We start from the raw sequence: 15,900 nt of genomic DNA, 5'->3' as shown, positions 1-15,900 counted from the left end.
TCAGCAAGCAAAACATCTGTAACATCTTTGGTGACTGGCTTACAGCGTGCTTTACATAGCTCCCTTGCAGATAGGGGGAGGTGAAGGGGATGGAGAGGAAAGGAGGGAGAGAGAGATGAACAGGTTAGATTCTATTTCTTCCAACCCCTTGCCTTCAACAGCTCAGTTTTTATCTTTTTGTGTTCACTTTCCTGTGGAATATACTTGAAAAAAAGCTCCCCTCTAAAAAATATTTTGAAATTCTGTTTTCTACTACATATTCTCCCAATCCAATAAAGAGCCACAGCTGTCTTTTTTTGTTTTTCCCCATGAGATCAATGCTCCGTGTTAACTATCTATCACCACCACCTGGTTGTCAGAAAGGACTCACAAATGGATAACCAGGCAGGTGGTCCTGCTTACAGGTCTCCCTTCTTCAGCTACTATCATTAGGGATGAATAAACTAATAATGCTGCAGGTCGCTGTGTTGGATGTTAGGCAAAGCATATTACATAAATCAGCTTATAAACTGAAATAGACACTACCCTATCTAAGAAGCTAACTATAGCTATAAGTATAAAATAAAAATAACAATATTTTTAAAAAGTAGAATATCTCTTGAACTAAGTAAGAGAAGTCCTTCAAAGTAGTCACCTTAGGAGACAACTCATTCCAATTTTGTATGCTCCTACTCAAAACATTTCCAGAACAACACCTTTGGAACTCCAAACCTACCAAAACTGTGAGACGTAATCAACTCTTGTTTTAAGTCACTAAGTTTTGGGGTATTTGTTATACAGTAAAACTTATATATGATTTGGGGGATATTTAAAAGGAAATGATTAGTCTTACAGAAAAACTCTAGTTATCTAGAACCTTCAGAGAATAGGTTGGTCCGAATAACAAACTTTGGCTGTATCCTTAAATAAACAGAATACAACATCCTTCAAATAACAAGAAAACAACATTTTGGAAGAGAAGCAACTCCAGGATGAATGAGATCAGCAGTAGCTCCCCAACTCTCCCATCTTGAGTTTTTGCTTTTATCCTTGGGGTCATACTGACTTTAAGAATATTCTGATCCCCCTTTTCTTCCTTTACCTGAACATAAGTACACTAAATATAAGGCTGTATTTTCTTTCTTAAAATAATTATACAAGAAAAGAAAGGAAGTACAAAAGTATAAAAACAGATTAACAAGTTAAATATAGATTTTAGGATCCTAAGATAAACTTAAGTATAAACTTTGGATCCTAAAATAACTAAATCTAGCCAGAAGTTGGCTGGCCGGCTTTCTTTTTTTTCTCCACCCCGTTACCAATTCATTGTCCTTGACCACAAGACCTCACACAAGAAGCCAAAAACACAGCAGACATTTTGGAGCTTACTGTCTCATCTTCCTGGAGAAGATAAAAGACTATCTTATTAAACCAAGAATTCCAGAGAAGAGAAGTTTTCTTTAGGTATCAAAATTAATTTTTTAAAAACTTCAGGTATTTTGGTAAAAATTCTTTCAAAATGTACACTTTTACTTACACACTTCTGTTTTATATATAGTATATAGGCCATTAACTTAAACTTTTTCTTGATGACTCACTGTTAACAGTAATATACTAGGCTAAAACACAGTTTTGTTCTCAGTGTCTATTAAGGACTTACATACGAAATCACCAAACCCCTAAGACTGTGTGTTAACAGTAAATATGATTCACTTTTGCCATTTTTACTCAATATAGTACTGGAAGTCATAGCCAGAGCAATTAGGCAAGAAAAAGACAGAAAAGGCATCCGCATCTCTATTGGCGGATTACATGGTCTTACATGTTGAAAACCCTGAAGATCCCTCCCCTCAACTGTTAGAATTAATAAATGAATCCAGCAAAGTTGTAGGACACAAAATCAGCATATAAAAATGAGTTGTGTTTCTAGACAATAATAAAAAATCTGAAAAGGAAATTAAGAAAATAATTCCATTTACAACACCACCAAGAAGAATAAAATACTGCGGAATAAACTTAAACAAGAAGGTAAAAGCCTTGTACACTGAAAACAATACAATGTTACTGGAAGAAATTAAAGAAGACACAAATAAAGGGAAAGATATCCTGTATTCATGGGAGGTAAGATTTAATATTGTTAAGATGTCAATACCTGCAATATGTGACAACCTGCATGGACATTACGTTAAGTGAAATAAGCAAATCACAGAATTACAAATATTGCCTGATTCCACTTATATGAGGCATCTAAAATGGTTAAATTCATGAATCAAATAGTGGAATAATGGTTGACTGAGGGAGGGGGAAATGAGTTGTTATTCAATGGGTATAAAGCTTCAGCCAAGAAAGATGAATAAGCTCTAAAGATCTGCTGTAAATATATGTGTGTGTGTGTGTGTGTATAAAACAATAATTTAAGAGGGTAGATTACATGTTAAGTGTTCTTTCTACAATAAAAAGATGTCAATTACCCAAAGCAATCTACAGATTCAATGAAATCCCTTTAAAAATCCTAATGACATTTTTTGCAGAAATAGAAAAATCCACCCTAAAATTCATGGAATCTCAAGGGATACTGAATAGCCAAAAAAATTTTGAAAAAGCAGAACAAGGTTGAAGGACTCACACTTCAACTTTGCTATATATATATATATATATATATATATATATACACACACACACACACACACACACACACATACAGCTTGCAGTAATCAGAAGAATGTGGTATTAGAATAAAGACAGACATATAGACCAGAATAGAAATAGAAACCTAGAAATAAATCCTGGCATATCTGGTCAAATGATATTCGATAAGATGCCAACAGTACTCAGTGGGGAAAGGAGGGTCTTCAACAAATGGTGTTAGGAAAACTGGATATCCAGATGTAAATGAATTAGGCTGGGCCCCTACATTATATATCATACAAAAATTAACTCAAAATAGATCAAGACCTAACCATAAGAGATAAAACTAAAAAAAAAAAAAAAACTTAGAAGAGTACATAGGGGAAAAGCTTTGACAATGAATTTGGCAATAATTTCTTGGATATGACACTAAAAGCACAGGCAACAAAAGAAAAAATAGGTAAACTGGACCTCATCAAAATTAAAAATCTTTTGTGCATCAAAGGATACTATTAACAGAGTGAAAAGGCAATCCATGGAATGGGAGAATATATTTTCAAATCATAATATCTGATAAGGGACTTTTATCCTGAATATATAAAGAACTTTCAAAATTCAATAATAGACAGATAACCCCCCCAAAAATGGGCAAAGGATTTCAACAGACATTTCTCCAAAGAAGATATAAAAATGGCCAATAAGCACATGAAAAGATACTCAACATCACTAGTCATTAGAGAAATGCAAATCAAAACCACAATTAGATACCATTTTACACTCATTAGGATGACTATTTTTAAAAAATAAAACAGAAAATAAGTGCTGGCAAAGATGTGGGAAAACTGGAATGCTTTACATTGCTGGTGGGAATGTAAAAGTTCCAGTTACTGTGGAAAACAGTATGGCAATTTCTCAAAAAATTAAACAGAATTACCATATGATCTAGCAATTCAATTTCCGGGTATATATCCAAAGGAAATGAAAACAGGGACTTATATTTGTACTTCCAAGTTCACAGAAGCATTATTCACAACAGCCAAAAGGTGGAAGTAACCCAAGTGTCCACTGATGGATGAATGGATAAACCGAATGTGGTACATACATACAATTAAAATTATTCAGCCTTAAAAAGGAAGGAAATTCAAGATAAAAAGAAGGTCCTACTGTATAGCACAGGGAACAATATTCAATAGCTTATAATAACCTATAATATAAAAGAATATGAAAAACAGTATATATACATGTATAACTGAATCACTATGCTGTACACCAGAAATTAATACAACACTGTAAATCAACTATACTTCAATTAAAAAATAAAGGAAATTTGGATACAAGCTACCACATGGATGAAACTTGAAGACATCATGGTAAGTGAAATAAACCAGTCACAAAGAGACAAATATTGTACGATATGACTTCTATGAAATACCTAGAGTAGTCAAATTCATGGAGGAAAAAAGTAGAGTGGTGGTTGCCAGGGCTTGGGGAAGAGAAAATGAGGAGTTATTGTTTAATGAGTATGCAGTTTCAGTTTGAGAGATGAAAAAGTTCTAGAGACAAATGGTGGTGATAGCTGGACAACAATGTGAATGTACTTAATGACACTGAACCGTATACTTAAAAATGATTAAAATGGTAAATTTTATGTTATATATATTTTACCACAGCTTAAAAATAGCTCAGCAGTAGTGTGCATGCTTAGCCTGCACAAGGTTCTGGGTTCAATCCCCAGTACCCTCATTTAAAAAAAAAAGTAAACGTGATACAAGAGAGGTTCTGCTGTAAGTTATAATTTTTCATTAGAATGCATCCACATTCTACCTTCACCACCTAAAGTCACTGTCAGAGCAATGTTTTTACCTGACCACTCAAAATAATATGCTCATTTTGCACGACAGACTCATTTGACAGGAAGAAAAATATCACATGCCAATGTTTGAGTGGGTGTTTTCTGGGTAACCTCAATACTGATCAACTGGACTATTCTATAGAGACTGCCCTTACCCTGACAAGCAGTGAATGAGCCATCTCAGTCAAGTGACTTTTAATAGGGTGCTCAGTCATTGTGTATGAGTAATAGAAGAAAAGGGTGAGTTATTGTCCTAAATTTGCAGAGAGAAGAATAGAACACATGGCCTTCCTATGAACTAGGGTTGCCAGATTTAGCAAATAAAAATACAGGACACCCTGTTGTTTATCTAAAATTCAAATTAACTTGGTATCCTGTACCTGTATTTTATCTAGCAACATTCTGAAGTGTTGGAAGTGAAGAGAAAAATCAAACAGTCCACAGTGTTTTAGGGTTACAGAAGTCTTAACAGGGAGCCTAGACAGAGAAAAGTAGAGAAGCCCATTAAAAATGTATTAGCTAACCAAAAAAAAAGAAAGAAAGAAAGAAGAGAAAGAAAGAGAGAAAGAGAAAGAAAGAAAAGAAAGAAAGAAAGAAAGAAAGAAAGAAAGAAAGAAAGAAAGAAAGAGGAAGGAAGGAAGGAAGGAAGGAAGGAAGGAAGGAAGGAAGGAAGGAAGGAAGGAAAAAGTATTGGTCTCCAGATACCATACCCATGCTTAATCCAGCTCAGGAGACCATCCCTGCTTTGGGTTTCTGTGATCCAAGACTTACTTTATAAAGTTATAAAGATAAGTCAGAGAATGGGAGAAAGAAAAAGTAAAGAGGGATAAATCAAAGCTAGAAATAGATGAGAACATACCCAGTCTCGGTTTAGGCAGGCGTGGCCTCAAAAAGGGATCTTAAACACTTAACATAAAAATCAGAGGAAATCAGATTTTGACCTGGCTCAAAGCAGAATAGAAACAATAGTGGTTGGTACCCTACAGCCATACAGTAGGAGGGGCACAGGTAGCAGAATACGGGGGGATAATGGTGGGATCTCTCTTCCCCTAACTATACCACTGCTTAATTTCCAAGGAGCCTCCTAAGGCTCTCCAGTCACTATTTTTTCCTACTAACACTGTGAGCCCCAGTTACAATAATGCCACTAGTCGTCAGGCAACTACCTCTTAGTTTATAAACTCCATAGCTTTTCAGCCATTGTTTTATAATTCAGCAATACATCTACTTCCCCACAGAACCTGGGCTAAAACTGAGGTCTCTGAACCCCCTCTCAGCTTCAGGAAACTGAATCTAAACAGATCACCCTCCTATGAATCAACGATAACAGGTTTCAGGCTCTCTGTTCTTTGAGAATTCCATCTTTAAAAGGCCTGTGTTCTTGTTTATTACTGACACTACTCACATAGTGGTAATCCCTGCCTGATTCTGGCCTGACCATACTACAGGAGTATTTAGGAATCTATGATATTTCTTTAACTGGGCCAGCCTAGAACGTCTACTCCTCCAATGGGGTGAGGGGTGGGGAGGGTGCGGCCAGGGGAAGGTATCAGGAGCTAAAGGGTAAAATAACTGAGACTCTTCATTCCTCCAATCTGTCCTGAAGCTCCAGGCGACCAGCTACACTGAGTCTAGTTTAGAGGCTATAGCCAGCCTCCAGAATTCTTCCCCAGTGGGAGCAGTTAGTCTCCAGGGCCAGAGGAGCAGGGACGGGGTGCACCTGGGCAAAGCTCTTTCAAGATTATCTGGGCAGCCTCTGAGGCACTAACCAATAAAAATTTCTGCAGCCCTGGTCCTGACTTCTTACTGTAAAGAGAACAAAAAGGGGAAACAGCTCAGGCATAGAAGCTTCTATGTAAATAAAAGTAGATGCATGAATTGAAAAACTGAATATACTCAGTTCTGTGCTCCCAATATGAGCACAAGTAATACCCCCAGATGCCCTTCCTTTTGTCCTCCCTTCATGTAACTAGTGACATTTTCCCCATTAAAGCACTCTGCCTCACAGCCTCTGCATTGGGCTCATTCATTCACCCACCCATCAAATAATCTGAGTGCTACCATGTGCCAAGCACCGTGCTGGGCGCTGAACATACAAATGAATACTGTATGGTCCATGACTCCAGGGCAGTCCCTGGTGTCCTCACGGCCAGCCTGGCAATCCCAAGCCAGCCCTGGGCAACGGGATCACCGTGCCCTTCACAGCAGGTAAGCGCGGTGGCAGGGGACTGGGAAAGTGGTAGGTAAAACGTTTCCCCAAAGTAAAACTGGGTATGAGAGAGGTATCCCAGCCAGGCTCAGGCAGATACCAACTTAGGATCTAGGGGCCAAAGGGGCGGAGGGCGCAAAGGACGCGGCTGTACGAAAGACACTAACCCCCGCCCGCACCCCGCAGTCGCTCGGCTGGGTGCTGGGCGGCCGCGTCCAGAGATGTGGGAACGATGATTACTGGGCGCGAGTCAGCTGAGGGGGTGTCTCCCAAGGGACAGTTTGAGGAGACCGTTGGGGTGGACCTGGGGTGACACCCAAAAGGATGGTTGGTCCTGGGTGTTTGAGGGTTCAGTAGGCGGCGGAGTGAAGGCTTAGGACAAGGAATGACGATGAGGCTACTCCAGAGGGTCGGAGAGAACAGAAGGGTGGGCTGAGGGGACGAGGGGAAGGGCTGAGGAGAAGGGTGGGGGCGCTAAGGGCTGGATAGATGCGCAGACTGAGGGCTTTTCTCCTAAAGTATCATTTGGAACGTGAGGGCAGTGGGTCTCCGGGACCCCGCCCGCCCTCGAAGAGGCGTCTTACCTTGTTTCTCGCCTCAGCGCGGTCGGCGGCGTAGTCTCGCGCCCTCCAGGGGTCGCGTTGCAGCGGATAAGCAGGCGTTTCCCTTCTCTCCAGACAACTTGGTAACGCCCGGCCCCCCTGCAGCTTTTAGCGCCGATGGTTCAATCTGGGAGTGCCCTCCGGCAGCCCCTCGGCACCGCCCGCGGTTGGGTCTGCTGGGCCAGCGGGTGCTCGCCCACCTCCCCGGCTCCGGCTGCGGTGGGCGCAGCGAGTCACGCGCAGTGCTTTCCCGCGAGGGAAGCGGCGACGCTTTGGCCGTGGCCCCGCCTTCTGCGGCCGGCGCCCCGCCCCTTCGGGGTGGTACGAGGCGAAGCTGAGGTCGTGTGTGCTGGAACCAAGACAACCCGCGGGCGCAAGCCTCCTGGCCCGGTGGAAGGAAGGAAAGTAGCGAAGTCTCTGCCTAGCACCCCAGTAGAACCTCTTGAGAAAAACAGATAAACAAAACTAAAGCCTGACTAATGGAACCAAAATCCCTGGGGTGGGGTGGAGAAGCGGTTGGGTGGTGCCCAGGATTTGGTATCTTTAAAAGCACTCCAGACATAGCCAGAGTTATAAAGCCTGGTAAAACCTAGAACGGACAAAGACGCTCTCTTTTGGCCAAAAATTTAGTCAGGCTTTTCTGAGTCTGCTCCTCAACCAGGCTCAGCCTTGGGCTTCCCTCTCTGTCCTTTTAGAATCCAGTTTGAGCAAGGATCCTTCTAAATCAGTTTATTGAAAATTCTCGACACTTAGATCTGACCACCCTCGGTATTTTATCACCTTGGCTTGCCTTCAGCAAGAATTCTCTTGAGTCAGTCTACCAAGAATCCCCCTTACCCCTGATGTTTCTTCTTAGTAATTGCTATAATGATGTCTCTCCAAAATTCTTAGGCTGAAATCCTAACCCCCCCAAAGATGATGGTATTAGTAGGTGGGGCCTTTGGGAGGTGATTAGGTCCTGAGGGTGGAGCTCACATGATTAAGATCAGCAGTTTTATAGGAAGGACCTCACAGCTCCCAAGCCCAATCCTACAGGTGAGAAAGTCTGTGACAAGAGAGAACTTAGCGAACATTCTGGCACCTTCGTCTCAGACAGCCTCCAGTCTGTGGTGTTTCATTATAGCAGCTGAAAACAGACCAAGGCTGTAATTTTCCACCAACTCACCCCTACCTGTGACTCCTTGGCTATGAATTGCCACTTGTCTTTGTTGGGGTCTGAGTTGAGCTCAATCTCTCCCCCACTGCAAGACCCCATTGCAGTGGTCCCTATATTTACTGCCATGGTCCCTCCCTTAAAGTCTGTCTTACCATCTTTAACAAGTGTCATGAATAATTTTTTTTGTAACAGAACTCATGTGCTTCCTGCTCCTAGGCAGGGTATATGTGGGACACTGAGGATTCTGTTCTCTTTCTATCCAAAAAAGACTGGGGCAGGGGGGCAGGTGGTCATTCAACAGATAGTTATTAGAACCCCCACTGGGTTCCATTCTTTGTGAAAGAGTTAGAGACTGAGACCCTGTGCTCTAGGCTCACAGGCTTGCTAGGTCACAGTCAAGGAAGCAGATACATGTCATACTGTATAACACATCCTGAGGCTTCACAGAGGTTGTGTGAGCTGAGCTTCGAAAAACGAGTGGGAGATAAAGGGTGTGGGGGAATCAGCATGTGCAAAACAACAGAAAGACAAATAACAGATCTGATTGAGATATGGTATGCAGTGGAGAGAGGACAGCAGAGATGTCCGGGGTGTGATGATGAAGGGCCTTCCATGACATACTAAGGAGTTGGGACTCATCTGGTGAGCAGTGGAGAGATGCTTTATGTGGAGACAGGTATGGTATATCAAATATGAATTTTAGAAATAAAATTCGGGGAGCAAAGTGGATAGGGCTAGGACTGGCCAGGGAGACAAATGAAACACTGCATGTTTGTGCAGTTAAATGGTCTAGGGTGGGGACCTAACCTAAATTAGGCCAACTGGAATCCTTTCCCTGAGAATCTGGAATTGGGGGAGAGAGAACTATACCCTTACTCATTTCCGTTATAAGCCTAGTGACTTATAATGGAAATCTGAGAGTGGTGAATGACCATCTTTCACTTGGCAAATGGTCTGAGTAGTAGAGAAAACCAATTCCCTAGAAGCATCAATATGTTGCATGGAAAGGACTCAAATCTAGACACAGAGACTACTCTCCAAGCTCTTGGGGCCTTCCAGCAGCTGTTTCCATTTCTTACTGAGGCCCAGCTTGATTTTTGACCTGAGTTGATGACATTCTTTCATCCATTCATATAGTCTCATTTTTGGCTATAGTGTGGGTTACTTCCTGTTATTTGCATTAAAGGATAATTTTCAAAAAGGAAAAATCATGAATTCTATACAAATATAAAATAAATCCATATTAAACTCACTAATTAATGAGAGAGCCAGTAAGACACTAAGATCAGTTCAAATGAGTATTTGACTTTTAGAGATGTAAATTCTCTACCAGACAAAATTAATTTGCATCACCAGTAACAGGAATCATTTGCATTGTTATGGGCAGAAATATCTTACATTATTATCCGTATTTGAGCAGATCTGAACTTTAGAAATCTCATTCTAGTAGGAGTGTGGATACTGAATTAGAGGAAGGTAAAGAGACCAGTAAGGAGACTGTAGTAATTATGATGAGAAATGAGAGGGTCTGAATTAGGGCAGTGGCTGAGGAGTTATACAAGAGGAGACAGATTCAGGAGAGGTTTTGGGTATAGAGCTTATAGGACTTAATGATTAATTTCATGTGTCATTGGGGGTGGGGGTAAAATAGATTGAACAATCTAGGATGACACCCAGGATCCTTCAAATGCTGAGTCTTCTACAAACTCTTTGAATATACCTTAGAAGATTTGGGGCTAGAATTTCAGGGAAATGTTGCAGCTAAGACAATATTCCCTTGTTTCTCTGTTTCTGGCAGTGATAAAGAAGGTTATTTCCCCTACAAGTTCTTAAAGAAAAAGATGCAGGGTGAGCCAGATGGTCCTGTGACTTCTCCCTGTCCCTGAGAAGTTGTAGATGAGGAACAAGTATAAACCTGGCCTATGGAAGTTGGAATCACCTCCGTGTTTTTGCTATTGGCAGCTATTCCATCTAGCTCAAGTAAAAAGATGTCATCACTGAACCCAACTTCAGAAAGCCCCTCACAGGGCACTCTCCTGGAATCAAACAGTGTCTTGTCTGTTTCTCTTTGGACATCTGCTTTATTCTTCTTTCTATGTACTAGATACCTTGGCCCACTTATCTCCATACTTATAGCAAGCCATGGCTACTTTAAAATGGAGGACCCTCTTCCTGAAACTATATGACCTTTTAGCAACCATTCTCATCACTGACTTAGTTTCTTGGAATTCTAATTCCCAGAGAGAGAAGATATATTGGGATTATATATCCACTCTTGGCCAGTTGTGGCTAGGAGTAGTGGAGTCAATTGGCATAAACATGACCACCTGGACACACTCCATCATCAGGAGCCATGTGGGAAGAGTCAGTAATCTATAGATTTAACACCATTGAGTAAATCAATGGGCTCATTTGATAAACCAGCGCCTGCATCTTCTGTAACCAATCCACAAAGTCCTTTGGTTTTATCTTTAAAATATATTCTCTATCCATGTCTTTCTTCACTGCTTCCACCCTAGTCTAACCTACTGCAAGAGACTACTTCATGAATTTTCTGGTCATTTTTAGGTAGCAATCAGTACTTGTTCCTGTAAGTTTGACTTGAATAATTAAGATTTCTGGACTAATGAAATTATATTTTAAAGTTCAAATTGTAACATTAAAGTGTTCCCATCTCTCAGCATGGCCCTATTGCAGGTGGCCATGTTCAGTGGGGCTTAGTCGATGTCTGTCTTTTCCTACTTATCTCTTCTTCACGACCCAGTTTGCTAATCCTCTTTCTCCAAGGTTTGAACAGGGTGGAGAGTGAAGAGATGAAGACAGTTCTTACTTGACTAATTCTGTCACAAACTAGTTTTAGTTGTTTAGCAGGTATCTAAAGCTGACTCTCTTTTTTAGAGATTCCTTCCCTGTCAGTGGAGATATATTTCCTATACCTAATTACTTTAATGTGGGTGAATTCAGCTCCTCTAGTTGATCACTTACAACTCCTTTAGAAATCTCTAGGCATTTAAAACATCAACTTTATTGAAGTATAACTTACATACAATAAAATGCACAGATTTTAAGTGTACAGTTTGATGAATTTTGACAAGTATACACCTGTGTAACCAAAATCAAGATACAGAAAATCTACCTCATGCCCCTAGATGGGCAATCAGTCCCACACTCAGGCAACCTTCTGTCTACTCAGAAATCTCTAGGCATTTGACAGCGTATCTCTTGCTTCCTTCTGCTGAAGTCTCCTCAACCTTTCAGATGGTCTCTCAAGATAAAGAAACCCTTACTAGGTTTCTCACATGGCCCATATCTGATCTATGGGGAGAACCCACAAATCCCTTGTTCTGAAAAACAATGCCAATCTCATCACAACTACCTTTTCTTGCTCTGCCATAGAACAGATAGCTAATTGTTCTCTTGCTTTTTAGATTTTCCAGGCATAAGTCAGATATGAGGTCTTTGTGTCCCCCAAACACATTAGTCATACCAATCTCTCCAAGTAATTTCCTTATAACCCTTTCAACTTGAACTAAACTGTGAGTGGGACTCAAAGCCCACTGGCAATTACTGCCAAAGATCCCTTTCCAGTAAGTTGGGAATTTGAAATTTGCACCTCCTGGGGAGTGATGGAAATGTTAGCTATCTTGATTGTGGTGGTGGTTTAATTGGTGTATATTTCTATCAAAATTCATCAAATTGTACATCTGAAGTATGTATAGTTTACTGTATAGGAATCATACCACAATAAAGGTGTTTAAAAAAATCCCTTTCCAGTGTCTGAATTTCTGGCCCTTTTTTTCAAGGTGGATGAGGCAACTAAGAGTTACAACTTGTTTTTCACACCCCTCTTTTTGCATGGTTCTTACATGATTATCTAACACCTCACTTTGGGATGTGACATCTGCTGTCTTGGATCCTCAGCAGAGACTGAGACTCAACTCTCCCAAGACGGATGTGAACGACCCGGGAGGATGCTAATTTTTCAGGAGCTTTGGGGAATATTATTGGTTCAAACTGTATTTTTATAAATGCTCTAGGTGAGAGACTATGAGTGACCACGTTTCATAAAAAGAGGCCCATAAAGTATAATTAGAAAGTACATCCCGAAGGATAAGAGTCATTTTGAAAGGACAAGAGGCAAGTTTAGGAAAAATAAGAGGTACTTAAGTGGAAATTCAGTGTGTATTTGTACTGGGCCAAATAAAATTATATTGAAATGAAAAATAAACTGATGGAACTTTTTTTTTAAAAAAAGGTAGTAGTAGATTTCATTTGTTTACTCACTAATTGAAAAACATTAATAATCCAAGTGCTAATATTCTTCCTGGTTATAGAAATACAACTATGAAACAAAATTCTTGTCCTCAAGAAGATCATCATGGCCTAGCAAAGAAGAAAGCCACAATAAAATAAACATGTGAGGGATAATACACTCAAATTCTGGGAACCAAAAATAAGAGAATGTATAAGGTGCTCTAGTGCAAAGAAGAGGCACACAACTCAGAATAGGAAACTGGGTGTCAGTGAAGGCTCCCAGAGGAAGTGACCAAAGCCTCTGAAAGTAAAGATCAGATAGACATTAGCTACTCAAAGGAAAGAATATATTCTAAGAGGAGAGAACAAAAAGAGCCAAGATACAGTGGCTTCCGAAGATAATGGAAACTTCAGGGAACTGCAAATAATTTGGTAAGGCAGAAATGAGGGTGTGTACAGGAAGTGGCAATGAAGCCAGAGAGGTAGGCAGCACCAAGGGAGGAAAGCTATGATGAGTCACTAAAGAATTTTAAACTGACAAATGACATGATCTAGTTTGTATTTTTGAAAGATCATTCTCTGTGGTATGGATAATGGGTTGGGAAGAAGCAGAATCAGAGGGAGGGAGCCCTGGGAGGAGGATGTTGACATAATCTAGGCAAGAAACCCTGAAATCAATGGGATGGGGAAACAATAAGAGAAAGCCTTGAAGACATTTCTAAGACAGAGTATATGGAACTTGGTAACAGAACGATTGGATTAGAGGAACAGAAGGGAGCTGTCCAGAACAACCTCGAGATTTTTGGTTTGAGCTACTGAGTAGTGGTGCTATTCAGGGAAACAAGAAAAACAGAGAAGCAGACTTTAATATTCTTTCATTTCATTTCATTTGTTCATTTATTCAACAGATACTTATTAAAGGCCCATTATCTGCTGTGAATAGACAAGTAAATCAATGATTATACCGCCCTATGATAGGTGTCAGTGACAGAAATATACACAAGGGAGCAATTGAATAATTAGGATAGGTACGTAAATCACACTGAGGAATTAGGTGAGCTTCTAGAGGACACAATGCCCACTTTGAGCTTTTTTTCTTATTATTGAGGTGAAATTCTCATAAAACATTCTCATAACCATTTTAAAGTATACAATTCAGTGGCATTTAGTACATTCACAATGTATCTAGTTCTGGGTTTTGAACAGTGACTAGGAGTTTGCTAGATGAATAAGGGGGTGAGAGAAAGCATTTTAGGATATGAGAACAGCATGTTTGATGACATGAAGACCAGAAATAGCATAATTGGAGTGAATGCAGATGGGGAAGCAGTAGAAGAGAAAGCAAGGGAAGGCCCAATAGTAAAATGTCCGAATTTTAACTTGATCCAGAAGGCATGCAAAGTTCTTAAGCTGGGGCTTGACATGATCAAGTTTGCTCTTCAGAAAGATTTCTCTGAAAGTAGTCCTGGTGATACTTCAGATAGGGGGAAACCAGGAAGATGAGAGGGGAGATTTTATGCAGCAATCCAGGTGAGAGATGATCAAAGTCTGAACAAGGGCAATGGGAGGAATAATGGAGGGAACTGAAACAAGACATAATGAAGATGCTGAATTTACTATGCTTCATGACTTATTAGACATCAGACTATAGGAAGAGTATAGGATGATTCCTATCATTCTGCCTTGGGTGACTGGGATGATGGCAGTTAACATCCTGGGGTGAAATTTTTGGGGAAAATGTTTAATACAGGTTGGTGAGTTTCCCGAGATTCAGCCAAGTGAAGGGTCACAGAGTCAGTTCAATAAATGGATCTGGATTTTAGAAGTGAGATCTAGGATAGAGAGAGAGTTGAGAATCTTCTTTCCACTGGCAAATAAAGTCGAGTTTAGAAGTCACTCAGGAAAAGTGTACAGAGAAAGATGTGCAGAGAACCTAGGGCTGAGCTTTGGGAACTAATATTTAAGGTGTGCAAAGAGGATAGAGCTATATGGTTAAAAAGAATCATACTGAGGCCAAAATAGAGTTTAGCAGCAAGGGGAAGAAAAGTGGAATGGAACTGAAAAAGTAGAGAAGGCAGGGAGGGAGATATTGGTCTTACTTGAAAGGGAGTGGGTGCTGGGAGTCTACAGGCCAATGATATTGCTTGGATTAAGTTGTTATCACACTGGGGCCCCAACAGACCATACAAATCTCTCCACTCCAAAATAAGCAATTTATTACTTCTCTATAATCTTCTTAGAAACAATTTCCCAAGTACGTACAATTTCTTCTCAGAATAATTTTATGGAATGAAGACAAATATTCACCAATATTGACTTATGTCCCTCAAAAAGATTTTAAAAAATTCCCTACAGTCTCCCTCTCCCAGTGCTGAGACCTGAAAAAGTGTCAGTTCTCGGGTCACAGGGGTCAAAGAAAGAAGGCGGCGGCAAAGTCTAGAGCTGTCCTATCAAGGCAGGGACCATCTCCATTCTTTTCCTGGTCCAGAAACTCTCCTTTAGCTTCTTTTGACTGACTTTTCACAGCTGCTGCCTCTTTTTGCTATCTGAGCTGGCTAAAGACTCACCCTGAATTCCTCAAACCTGAGAAGGGGGCCTGGGTGAATATGTTTGTGTGGGGCACTGGCAAAGTTTATGGTTGCTCCAGGTATAAGAAACAGGGCCCAAACTCAGATTCTTAGGTCCTATTTTCTTTTCCCCTTCCTCACATTCCCCCTCTTCACCCATTACTTCCACATTTGTTTCTATGAATTAAAACTTGGAAGGGTTGGTAGGAGGGAGGCCTGACATCGCTTTTTCTTGAAGTGCTGTAACTCTGACAGATATCTAGGGGCTCTTTCTTTACCTTTTCCTTGCCTTACCTGGGCACAGCCTTCTAGGGAATGAAGAAACAGCTCCGGCAGTGAGAGTGGAGGGCAGATTTATGCTGGTTTTCCAGGGACTCTAGTCCCTTCATAATTCATACCTGTTGCATGAATACAAGGGAAGAGCAATGACTGACTCCCTTTGGGGTTTCGCCAAATGCCTCTACTTTTTAAAAGGAAAACTGTTTTTCTTGGGAAATTTGGCCTTCAATGTCTTGCCAGAAGTGATGAGGGCCCCAAAGCCCTGTTTGTGGGAAAATGCATAGGCAGAACGTCGAGAGCCTGCATGTTTCAGTCTGGTCCGGATTCGGGGTGGCAGTGGATGGCTCATGCAATGATGAATTCTGTCAATAACC

At 40.7% G+C, this 15,900-nt stretch overlaps 2 protein-coding genes across 15 annotated transcripts in view; both read right to left on the bottom strand.

The window, feature by feature from the left end:
- The window catches only part of RUSC2 (RUN and SH3 domain containing 2), a 51,321-nt gene extending 43,778 nt beyond the window's left edge, over positions 1-7,543 (bottom strand). For 2 of the 3 annotated variants that reach the window (XM_072959697.1, XM_006204137.2), the window contains exon 1: positions 7,253-7,543. The gene's annotated coding sequence lies outside the window, so the exon portion shown is untranslated. The remainder of the gene's footprint in view (positions 1-7,252) is intronic. The other variant, XM_031677272.2, reaches the window with a different exon arrangement.
- Positions 7,544-14,879: 7,336 nt separating this feature from the next.
- Positions 14,880-15,900, bottom strand: part of LOC102536083 (phospholipid-transporting ATPase FetA-like) — a 74,389-nt gene continuing 73,368 nt past the window's right edge. For all 12 annotated transcript variants that reach the window (XM_072959683.1, XM_072959681.1, XM_072959690.1 and 9 more), the window contains one exon: positions 14,880-15,899. In XM_072959683.1, the coding sequence (XP_072815784.1) occupies positions 15,708-15,899 (192 nt within the window). In that variant the 3' untranslated portion in view covers positions 14,880-15,707. The remainder of the gene's footprint in view (position 15,900) is intronic.

The sequence above is a fragment of the Vicugna pacos genome, chromosome 4 (assembly GCF_048564905.1).
Source record: "Vicugna pacos chromosome 4, VicPac4, whole genome shotgun sequence".
NCBI lineage: Eukaryota > Metazoa > Chordata > Mammalia > Artiodactyla > Camelidae > Vicugna > Vicugna pacos.
The sequence above is the reverse complement of the archived record's forward strand: the minus strand, read 5'-3'. Positions and strand labels throughout refer to the sequence as shown.